At 40.9% G+C, this 12,607-nt stretch overlaps 1 protein-coding gene across 1 annotated transcript in view; it reads right to left on the reverse strand.

Moving 5' to 3' along the window:
* Positions 1 to 12,607, reverse strand: part of Abca13 (ATP binding cassette subfamily A member 13) — a 422,866-nt gene that overhangs the window by 246,958 nt on the left and 163,301 nt on the right. The window contains exons 32-33 of the mRNA XM_059275000.1: positions 3,234 to 3,348; positions 1,622 to 1,951 (exon numbers count right to left, since the gene is read on the reverse strand). Of these exons, the coding sequence (XP_059130983.1) occupies positions 1,622 to 1,951; positions 3,234 to 3,348 (445 nt within the window). The remainder of the gene's footprint in view (positions 1 to 1,621; positions 1,952 to 3,233; positions 3,349 to 12,607) is intronic.

Consider the following 12,607-nt stretch of genomic DNA (forward strand, 5'->3'; position numbering starts at 1 on the left):
TTAAGTAGTAGAGCACTTGTCTGTTATGTTTCTGGGCCCAGATTCAATTCCCAATGCCAGAAGAAAGGGGACAAATGTAATACTGAATTGTCACTTAATTGAAGTTGGAGAAATTAATCAGACTGTTCTACACACATTTGCTCTGAGGCTCTAGATGAACACAGAAGTTATGATCCAACACAGGAATAAGTGACACACTCATCTTTCAGAAATTCCATGTTGGAAAAGAATTTTTTTAAGTCTTTATGATATTTTTTGATAATTTCATATGTGAGTACTGTATTTACATAATTTCTCCCCCTCCAACCCTTCCTGTGCTCCCCCAATCTCTTCAAAATTTATGAATTCTTTTTTTAACTATTATTATACACAAACATGCATACATGCTCATGTGCACACATATATATATATATAAATAAAGTTTAGCAAGTCCATTTAGTGTTGCTCAGATATGTATATATTTATGGCTGACTGAGATCAGAGAAGATTTCTTTCCCTCTCCCAGCATCATTAATTGCCTGTCACTCTTCACCTAGGGTGGAGCCTTATGAGATTTCCTTCAGCTACCTTATCATGTCAACTACTAGTGTCATTTTTTTCATGGCTGGTGTAGGTGACCATATTGTTGAGACTTCATGGTGCAGCTTCCCTGTCATATACAGAGGACACTATCTCACAGCGTAGCTCCCTGTCATATATAGAGTGCACCATCTCTCAGCAGACTACTTGATCCTCTGGTTCTTATAATATTTCCACCACCTCTTTCCCAGTGTTTCCTGAGCCTTAGACATTGCCTTGTAGATGTATCTACAAAGGAAGGTCACCTTATGATCTATTGTTTTCTACACATTGACCAGTTGTATGTTTCCAACTACTCCAGCAATCCATGGGCTTGAAATGTCCCTAAATCCTCCTCAAAATGATTCTGGTCATACCTCCTAACAGACTGTTATTTCAGGACATTGACTGACCCACTAGAAGAGGGGATGCAAGCTGATATAGACACAACTCTAGCTCTGTAAAGAACCTGATACGATATTGATGTGTTTATCCCCACCATACTGACTGAATTCCTACTATGTGTCAGACACAGTGCCTGCCAGACAAGAGTCAAGAAAGAATCTGTTGCTCTCTTGTGCATATTTCATACTGCAGACTTGAAAGCATTCTCACTCTTTTTCAGGGCATACATTTCAAATGGATGAGTGGTTCTGACATTGCTAACGGAGAGATCTTTCCACTTAATGTGATGTAACTCATGATGCTTCAAGAAAAATGCTTATTTTTAACTTCCAAAATAGCTTCAGAAATCTATTTCTTTCCATGCATGAAACAAAGAGAATCCAAAGTTATATGTTTCCTTCAGGAGGATGCTGACTTCCCAGAATCCTCGGAGAGACCCCATTACAGAAAACTGACAATTCTTAATGGCCTGCCACTACATCACTGCAAGTCAATGAACCACTACTGTAGTCCTGCATCTGTGGGCAGAATACAGAGTAGAGACCTCAGATGCTCCACATAAGTCAGAACAAAACAAACTGGCAGGCTGGGGGGGTCCATCATGATTAGAGGATACCTATTGGTTTTTCTTTACATTTTTGCAAAGCATCTCACTCACCAGAAGGGTCTGAATGGCACAGCTGAGTTGGTTGCGAAGGACTAACAGAACCACGTAGGGCAGGAAGCTGATCATGTACCCCAAACTGGTACACAGGGCTGCTGTGTTAGCTTGGTTGAAAAACACACTTAAGAAATAGCTCAGCATGACGGCTGACACCCCAAAGTCCAGCAAGAAAAGAAAAATGATGAAAGCATCACTATGCATGAAGATGCCACTCATCTTCAGAATGGCAGCTAGAGCAGCGCTGCTCAGAGCCAATGTGGCCATATTCTCCAGGAACCAGGACAGGAAGTGAATGGCCGGATGCAGCCCCATCATCCGCATGTACTGTGAAAAGAAGAAGTCTGGGGTTATCACCGCAGTGGACCCTTGAGAAAATGAGGTGAGATCATGAGCAAGAGGAACACATTAGTGGGAAAGTAAACCATTTGGTTTGCCAACCCAGCTCTGGAAAAGGCATTGAGAAGGTCACTTCCTTCTACAGTGAATTCCCAAAGGCCCGACAGCACAACCATTCACTATGTGCATGGCAAGAAAACTGAAGCTACACATGAAAAAGTGTCACCAGTAAGAACCACAGCAGGACTGGTGTGAACAGATGTCTTAGACTATAGGCGAGGTTGCCACAGTTCTATTACGTTTTCTGATTGCTTGGGTTTTTATGTTTCTCTTAGCTTTTATTTTCCTGTCTGTTTGTGCCAGCTTTATTTAATAAAGGCAAATGATGATGGAGGAAAATAAGATGAACTCCCTGGCTGAGGAGGCCTTTACCTGGGCTACAGAAGGCATTGTACAAAATGATCTTGCTTAAATTAGTAAAATAATTTCTCCACTAGCCTACCATTCGTTCATATACCATGTGGTGATATTTCTGGGAATGGGAATGACTTCATGTGAAAGGAAGTTAAGTAGCTCTGAGGTATGGTTCCTTGTTGGCCACTTAGTAAGTATATTAGAGAACATAGCAATTGGAACCTTCTGTCTCCAGCCTCTGTGCACATAGATCAAGCCAACTTAGAGGAGGAACACAGACATCCTTGCGTAGGTAGGTGGTTGTAAACAGGCAAATGATGTGTAGAGTGGTAAGAGCTGATCATGTGGGTCCTGTATTTCAGTAACTGTCCAGTAATCAAACAATGAATGCCAATTATTAGTTGCCTTCACTATTCTGGAAAGATGAACAGGCTATCACATCTTCACCAGATGCTCTTACAAACTCATTCTTAAACAAGATTGTCTGACATTTTCAAATTTTAATATTAGGACAAGAAAATATTAGAATTTTTTGTATAAATCTGAACCAGAAAAGAAGGTGGAAGGTGATGTTTTATAAAAATTACCAATGAGCAACAGTGGCTTTGTTCCTCTAATCTCATGTACTTATTGTTGGATTTCCTTTTGTCTCAATCAAAAATATCTATCATTTTTTGACAACCCTTCCAACTCCCATAGAAAACAATGAGTCTTCCTTGGAGGGAGACTCAGCTAGAGGATAGGAGGAGTTCAGCAAAGGGAAGGAAGAATAAAGAGGAAGACCAGGTGATCCACTTGGAGGGCCATACCCCAAATCCTCTCCTATGATCCCAGAGGCAATATCAATGCCATTTACCTCTTCTATCTGGATCTCTCGTTCATAAACCAGCTTCCGGACCATGCTGGCCACAGACACCATCCAAGTCAACATCATAATCAGTGGGAAAAAGAAGCCAACGTTGTTCAGGAACCTGTCAGGGTATAATAAATTCAATCAATATCCAAAAGCAAGTGAGATCAAGGGCAAGCAAGGTGAGCTGACTCAGGATCATGAATATAATAAGGTCTATGCCTCTATCAGGTTTTGGTATTTTTTTTTACAAGTTGCAGGTATTTTTTTTTTTTTTTACAAGTTACAGATCACCTCAAGAAGTGGGACATCAAGCCGGGCCGTGGTGGTACACACCTTTAATCCCAGAACTCGGGAGACAGAGGCAGACGTATCTCTGTAAATTCAAGGCCAACCTGGTCTACAGGGAGTTCCAGAACAGCCAAGGCTACACAGAGAAACCATATTGGAAAAAAAAAAAAGAAGTGGTATATCGAAAGCCCTATAACCAAGGCATTGCAGCTTCAATTGGCATTCAGATTTACAAGTGTGCAGATACACAAAGGTATCATGCCAAAGGCATGGGGCTCAAGGCTCCTCAAGTAGCCATTGTCTGACTTTTGGCACCTGATTTAGACAGAGCAGGTCAGAGATATGAAACAGGCCATTGACTTGGGGCTATAATTCTTCCCAGTTAATTGGGACCATTATGTGTTTTCAATCAATGCTAACAATTGATCATATATAATCATTTATGAAACATATAGAAACTGGCAAATTAGTGTCTCTCACCCTTTCTATTTGCCCAACTTGTACATTCCCACCTACTCTAACTGCCTTTCTGTTTTCCCACCTACTCTAACTGGGCTCCATTTCTAAAGCACAATGGGGACATTGATGACAGGTGTGTGCCAAATCCAACAAAAGTTGATAGTTTTTCTCCTTCTGTGATATCTCAACTTTGCTTGACAATAGTGATCACACTTTCATTCTCTTCTGTCAGCTGCCAGAACAACTTCTGTGCTCTCCACCACTGCTGGGCCACTTTTCAGATACTATAACTAACAACTTCTCCCTCGCCTGTCCTTTTATATGGACTTTTCCATTTGAACCATGGGATGACTTCCAGGCCCTCTGATTTCTACCCCTAGGTGAGCTCTAAATCCACAAGGTAATTGTATTTGAACAAAGACCCACTGAATACACAAGCCATATCACTTCATCTGTGATACTTGCATGAACCAAGCACAAAAGGTCCTGCTATGAAGGACACCATTGCAGGGGGCCAAGAGAGATAAAATAGCCACTTAGCAGAAGTCTGTCACAGGATGTCAGATAGTAGTAACTACTGGGAGGGAGAACAACAGTTTTGAGAAAAGAGGCCATTCAGACAGGGCTTAAGGCAAAGTATCAATAAAGACACACTTGAGCAAAGAGCATATAAAGACAGAAATGAGTCACCACCAGGGTAACTGCAAGAAGACATGAAGAATCGAAGGTGCAAGTGGCAGTGGTGAGAGCTGGCAAGGTGCTCATGACTCAGGAGATGCAGTCAGAGCCCTAGCCTGGCCAGATGTGCAGGGTTTCACACATCAAAGTCAGTTCTGAAGTTTAGTTAATGAAGAGAAGAATATAACATCAGGAAAGACAGCAGAGAAAGAACACACTGAAATGTAAACAATGGAACATGGGGAGAGAGGCCTACAGAGAGTAGGAAATCGTATCAGCTCTGAAGGCATCTAGACAAGAGACAAAGGGACCACTAATGATGTTGACCCTGAAGATAAATGTCTGCCTAGGTTCTTGCTATGGTAGCCGCCTGAACCTGACTCAGGCTTCTCCTTTAAAGTCCTGGCCTTCTTGTGGAGCCAGGAGAGCCTGAGCTCTCCACACAGGAGAATGTGGCCTTAAGGGACTGGGCCTTTGCTCTTGACCAAGGCCTGCTACAGAGAGAAGTCACATACTTGTTCATGTATAAATGAACATACACAAAAGGGAGTTAACCTCAGTGTTTACTCACTTGGCTACATAAAGCAGTTTCTCTGAGCTTCTGATGTCATGAGTCACGTGGTATTTTGAGATTAAATGCAGTAATTTGCATACTATGCAGCAAGTGTGTATTGTGAACAGTTAGGGGTATACTCAGTGACAGAACATTTTGCTGCAGAGAATAGACAGCTAAAGATTTTTCAGTCTTGTAGTCCTCTTGGTGAGGGTGGTTATTATTTTCGTAGTATTTGAAACAGATAGCTAGGCATGTGTCATGAATATATATATATATATATATATATATATATATATATATATATACCTGTACAGTAAACAACCACCATCTGTTCTCCAAGGATAACAAAATTTGGCACAAAGAAGATGCTCCTAGGACCCAAAAATAGAAAATAACCAATATTGAATCTATTTGATGGGGGAGGGGTAAAAATGGCTGCTTGTTCATAAACTTCTTTATTTTTACTTAGCAGCACTGAAGGAGGTGACATCTGAACTCTGCCTTCACAAGTATTGAGTCCAAATATTAACAAGTACACACAGCTAACCCCATAAGTCACAATGGCCAGGATCCCATGCTCTGTGTCATGTGGATCACTGAGTTTTTATTACAGAGAATTTAAGAGAGATTCAGAATTGCAGCAGCCAGAGATCTTAGAGTAACTGTCTTAGTGCCTACAGCATGTGAAATATCTCACACAGTGGCTGACCAAAGCTATTCAAGAAAAAGGGAATAGAATTTAAAAAATGGAGATTGTAAGACATGACTTTTTATCTGCTCCTGGGAACTACTCCAAAAATCAACAAGAAGGAGAGAAAAATGTACATGTGAATTTTTTTTAAGGCATGAAAAGGACATTCAAGTATGAGAAAAGCAGGCCAAAAACAGTCACATTCACATAGAACTCATCCATGCTAAGCACATAAGAAAGATTTCAAAAGCAAAGCTTGCCCTTTGAAGATTGTACGTGCATCTTCAAGAGCACACTCTAAAGGGAAAATATGCACAATGGTGCATTGTATATGGGCGTCAAGCTGCACATTAAGTCGATATTATTTGTCAAGGAACTTCTACTTCCTATTTCAAGAAAACAGAATAAGAAGAACTTTGTTAGCGGTCCATAGAAATTTTTGTTGCAATTGAAAGAGAGCTTTTCAGTTGTGTGGCAGGGCAGCTAATGTCATCTGCTCCACATACCAACTGGACATCCTTCAGGTGCCCACTCAGGAATTACCAGTTTGTTCTAGAGAAGTAACAACCAAAGCAACAGACCTCTAGCACAACATCTACCCAAGAAGCAAAGGGATAATTGAGATTGCATGATTACTAAAGAAGGAAGAATGTATAGTAAAAATCTGGGGAGGTCAAAATGGTGGATGCATTGCTTGAAAATATTTAGTAAGGCAAAGCCTTTATGAGAACCATTAGGCAGAGAGTTATTAGAATTAAGTGATATGGTAATGAGAAAATCGAAAGACAAAAAAAAATGTGAGCTGTGAGGACTTGGAAAGGAATAGATGACAAAAATATAACTTTCGTGATGGTGAAATTGAAAAAATACAAAGGAATTTGATTCTCTGTGGAACACATGTGGAGATGGAAGACAGCTAGAAAAGTACATCTAAAGAAACAGCAATGGAGAGCTTTGAATAATTAGTGATATTCTATGAATGAAGACATAGGAAGAAGAAATTCATGACAGAAGTCCCTAAAGAAGAAAAAAACAGTGATGGAAAAAATTGACTTCATAAAGCTAAAGAGTCAAAAAAAAAAAAAACCCAATGTTGCCAACATTGAAATCTGTACATTCGAAGATTTCATATGCCTTATAGAACGTATACTAGAGTACTCAGTGATCAAATGTATTTATAGTTCATGGGAGGAGTTAGAAAACAGAGGACACATAACAACTGCAAGAATCTAGGGAAAGCGACCTGGATAGTTGGAGAGTATCCATCCTCTGAGTCTGGTGAAGGCAGAAAGGTACTTAAGGCCCACAGCAAGGAAAGAGAAAACACAAGAGAGTAGAACAGAATGAATCTGTTCGAGAAGTCTTAGCTCTACCTGAAGAGTAAGTGCAAGAGCCAAAGTCAGTAACCAGGTGAAAGACAGAGGGAGCCTCAGAAAACAAGCACCATACTTCAAGTCCCAGAGAATTCAGAGAGCAGAACTCAGCTGGGGAAATGCTCCACAAGGAACAAAACAATTGCATACATCAGTGGGACTGGAGACCAAATGAAAAACTAGAGACTCAAAAACCACAGTTAACAGTGGAGTCATCACTGAACAGATTTGCAGCCAAAGCGGAGAAGAATCCTGCTCTCAGCATAGCACCTAAGTGCTGGGAAAACCTTACCATGCTTACAGAGCAAGCATTTGACCAGAGCTTAGCAAGAAGCCATTTAAAAAAGCTTCATGTTAAGTCAGCAGTCAGACAACTCTAGTGACTATGATCCTGTCTAGTGACAGTGGCTCATGCTGGGAACCTAGGGCAAGTGTTAAAGGATTATAGGATGAGAGCTGGTTTGCAGAAGGTATCCCTCTTGTTTAGAAGAGACAAACTGAGTGAGAGCTACAGAGAGTTCCATGCCATCTGGTTGGAGCCATAGTCTGGTACAGAATTGTCTTCCCTACTCTGGTGCTAAACAAGGTGCTAATTACCAGAGATGCTTCAGAGGAAGAATGAACCAGGACAAGTGATTAAAGATGACAAGGTCTAAGGCACAGTGGTGCAATGTTTGTCAATGGTCTGCTGGAACTGAGCTGGAAGCTGTCTCCCAGCTGGCTAACCTACGTAATACCTGAATATGCTATGTACACTACTATTGGAGAAAAGTTAACCAGGGTCTTCCCCAGTTGTGGACTTTCCATGCTACAAGATTGACATGCCAGGCAAAATGTACCTACTGGTACAATAGTGGCATGGCTCCTTTAAGGATAACAACTACTTTCTGGTTGGATTTAAGGCCTGCTCAGTGGGAATACATGTTTGATCTGTATGTAACCTAAGACAAAACCTTACTGATAGAGAGTTCATAGGCCCTAAGGAAGACTGTACTACTATTGGTTTATTGAATGATCATGTCAAACTGCCTTCTAAATATTTATGTTTTTACCCGTAGATTATTGCTGCTCTCATTCTTGAGTAGAGACACTCCTGAGGTGGAGAAAGGTTAATGCAAAGACTTATATTTAGTCAGTGTTTTGAGAATAAGTTATGTCATGTACGCAGCCATAAACAAACACCTATATCATGCCTTCTAAGGTCCATCTTTTAAGAGGAGACAAAAAAGCCTAAGGAAACATAAGAAAGAATGTAAGACAGAAAGAATATGAAAGGAGGATTGCTGTGCAACACTGCTGTTCATCAGCACACAGCCTTTCCAATCAAGAACATGTACCAGCTATGTGGACCACAGGTCAGTACAAAATTGGCCCTTCAACATTCCACCATGAATGCCTGAAGCACCACATAGTCCCACCCTTTCCTGAGGAGCTCTTGGCAGTCAATGGTTGCCAGGGGAGGGAAGGACTATTTTCTCTAGTGAGATAGCTTTGGTGAGTTGCCCACGCTTAAGTAAACATTCCCTTACACATGCTTGTACAGGCAATCCTAATTAAACTCAGTGGACGAAAGAAAAATGTCATGAAAGTAAGAAGGGGACTAGTTGAGATGAAAGAGTGGTTCAGAAGGGGGCCAGATTAGATGACTCCGAAGGTGAAAGCACCACCACCAAGCCTGATGACTTGAGTTAGGCCCTGACCCCTCATGTGAGGAAACCCAAGTTCAGTTCTTAGTACACACCTGTAACCCCAGGTCCAGGGGCTCTGACACCCTTTTCTGGATTCTACAAGCTCTTTCACTCACACACACACACACACACACACACACATACCACCACCACCACCACCACCACACATATACGTATAAGCAAAACTAAAAAATACTTAGAAAATATGAAGAAGAGTCAATGAAATAAAAGATAACATGAATAAACTCTACAATGAATTCAAAGAAAAGGTACATAAATAGTTGAATGAAATGGGGAAAATATACAATATGAATAATTCAATAGAAAAGACAAAAATCCTGAAAAAAATCAAATTCAAGTTTTAGAAATGAAAATATCAATGAGTCAAATAAAAACTCAGTAGAAAACCTCAGCAATAGAAAAATGGACATTGGGCCCTAAAGACAACCATAAAGATAAAATAATAAGAAAATATAAACAGAGGAGTGAGATTGACATCTAAAAGATCAAATTCATGAATCATTCCATAGAAGCAATAAGATAAAGATATGGAAAATATATTCAATAATACAATAACACAGACAAGACCAGAGAAGAACCTCCCCACTTCATTTTACAGTTAAGACACAAAGAAAGAACATTAAAAGTTGTAAGAGAGAAGCGCCAAATTACATATAAAGGTGTACTCATTAGAATAATAGTACGGCCGGGCGGTGGTGGTGCACGCCTTTAATCCCAGCACTTGGGAGGCAGAGCCAGGCGGATCTCTGTGAGTTCGAGGCCAGCCTGGTCTACTGAGCGAGATCCAGGAAAGGTGCAAAACTGCACAGAGAAACCCTGTCTCGAAAAACCAAAAAAAAAAAAAAAAAAAAAAAAGAATAATAGTACGTCTCCCAACAAAAATGACAACAACCAGGAAGACACAGCACAGCATCCAAGCCACAAAAGACAGGAACTGCCAAAAGACTGCTGTATCTAGAAAGCCATCCTTTATAATCGAATGGAAAAGAAACATAGTTTTTCATGACAAACACAAAGTAAAGGAAGTCATAACCACTAAGCCAATACCAAAGAAAGTACTTGAAGGAATCCTACACACTGAGAAGAGAGATAAATGTATCCATGGGGCCATCAGAAAGAGTAAAGTGTGCTAGAAAAGAGTATGTGCTTTGTCTGGACAACAGGGTGCCGGTCAGGGCTGAAAAAATAGCTGTGAGTAATAAGAGATTATTGCCATTTAGGTGAAATCTGAGTTTCACTGGGAAAGTAGGAAAGTGTTTCCTTAGAGTCAGTGCATGGAGATGGGTTGCATTTCAAGCTCACAGAAGAATGTGGCAAATAGTATGTGAGAGTCACCCAGGTCCCAGCAGCTCTGAAGGTAGGAAGGAGTCATGGTGAGCAGTTAGGTCTTGGCACTGTGTGGCAGAGCTGAAGTCTCTCTGAAAATGCTAGAAGAGGCCTTTGGTAAAGGTGCAATCTTAGTTGCTTTGGAAACCCTAAGGCATTAGAGATTCCAGGACCATGTGACATCCAAGAAGGACCGGTGGTAAGTATTAACTGGAGCTAACCTAAGCCTATGGCATAAGCTATATAGGCTGTGAAAGGCAATGCTGGAAAATGGAACCTCCCAAGCCTTTTGGAGCTCAAAGACTATGAAAGGTGTGGTGGTGGGCAGATGTTGAATGTTCAGCTACAGAATTTAGACATAAACTGAGACTTGGGGGTTGCTTGTATCTGATTGTGGTTCTGGGTCTTCCTGTTTGGGATAATAAAGTTTTTGTTTTAATTACTGGAGCCCACACTTAAGAGACCTTGGACTTCTAAAGTATTGAAAAATTTAAGGACTACGGGAATTTTAAAAGTTGGGCTGTTTTGTATTACGATATTAACATGAAATCTTAAGAACAAGGAATAAAAGATTATGGATTAAAGGTGGTGTGTTTGTGTGCCAAAATAACAAGGGATAGAATGTACCACTTAGTTTTAACTGACATTTTGATGCATAAGAGTCATCTGAGTCACCTGAGAAGGGGATCTCAAGAATAAAATACTAATAAATGGAAGTCAAGATGGAACTGAAGATTGGAGTGTTGAATTCTGGGACATGGGGGAATAATCTGACAAGCAGGTGGAAGGATAAGATATAATGAGAAAAAAATAGTAAAGATAAATTAATATATGTACTGTAGAGAGCATGAAGTCCTCGTGCTCATAGATAGCACAAGGAACAATACTAAATTTGTAGGCTTTTCTCTGTAATAGAAGGGATTTATATCTGTTTCCACCTGGATAGCTGGGATTGGATGTGGTTAATAACCTGGTGATCTTTTACTATCCGTAGAGCCAGGCCTCACTGAATCCCCCAGACTATTATGTTTACCCCAGACTCCTGAGCATTCTCAGTCAATAGAAACCATTCTTCTGAAAGACGTCACAGATACTTTGCAAAAGAGTCTACTCTTGTGCTTATCCCAGACCCTTCCTCCCTAGACCCTTATCCTGAGCAAGTATTTCTCAGCCAACAGAATCCATTCTTGTGGAAAAGGTCACAGACACTTTGCAAAAGACATGTACTTTGCAAAGGAGTTCCAATGTAGTTATGTCTTAAGCTTTGCTGTGATAACTGTCCTGCGGAAACTTTTTTCAAAAGTTGTTCTATGCTTACCTATGTCAAAAATCAGGGTCAGACTCTAGGCATTTGAATCAACACTGGCTAACTAAGTTGTCCTGAACCACATTTCCTTCTTGCCTCTCACAGATAATTCTTCTGCCAGCCATTTGCAGGGACTCCCACATGCCACAATCAAAGTCTGTGTTTTTCCATATTTAAAATCAAGGCAATCTATGTCTTTAACAGTAGAAAAGTCCCATCAGCCCTCTCTTCTAGTCTGTCTCTGTCCTTGTGTGCCAGTCACACAAGAAATCCTCAGAAACATTTCTACCAGGGAGCACCAGTGTTCCCACTGGGAGGGACTGGTGTAGGTGATTTTTACTATCCTTCTTCCATTAAGATGTCTTCAAGCTTACTCTTACTCAGCCTACTTGCAGGATCCCCTTCTCCCAAGCCCATTCCATTTTCTGGGACTCTGCCTCTTGCTGAAGTCCCAGCATAGCTCTTTCCTACTGACCTTCTCAGTCTTCTAATGTAGCCCATCTATGTTCCCTGGTCTCAGCTCCCACTCAATGCCTTCTACTAGGGACTCCCAGTCCCTCCCACTGAGCAGCTTGGTGTTTTATCACTGTCCTTTCTGCTCTCCATTATAGTTTCTCCAAATTTGCCCTTAGCCCTATAGTAGCCTGATTGTAGGAGCCTCTCCTCTTACCCCAGCTCCATTCCCTGAGGAGATCACCTCTTGGTATAGCCCTTGTCCTCTGAGATATTTCCCATAGCCCCTTTGAACCTTCTCTTCTAGCCTATGTCCATTCCTTTAGGACACCCAGGCCCAAAGAAGGACTCTCTATCAGGGACCCCCACAGCCACTAAGCTTGCCTAGGACCCAGAGAGCAAAGAACAGGTATCAACAAGAAGAAATACCTCAAACATAATTCCAAATGCCTAGATCCCAGCACAAAAACATAAACAGGAATGGTCAAAACAATATGCTTCCACCAGAAGCTACTAACCCCACTGTAGCAGGCCCCAA

Source organism: Peromyscus eremicus, chromosome 10, assembly GCF_949786415.1.
Source record: "Peromyscus eremicus chromosome 10, PerEre_H2_v1, whole genome shotgun sequence".
NCBI lineage: Eukaryota > Metazoa > Chordata > Mammalia > Rodentia > Cricetidae > Peromyscus > Peromyscus eremicus.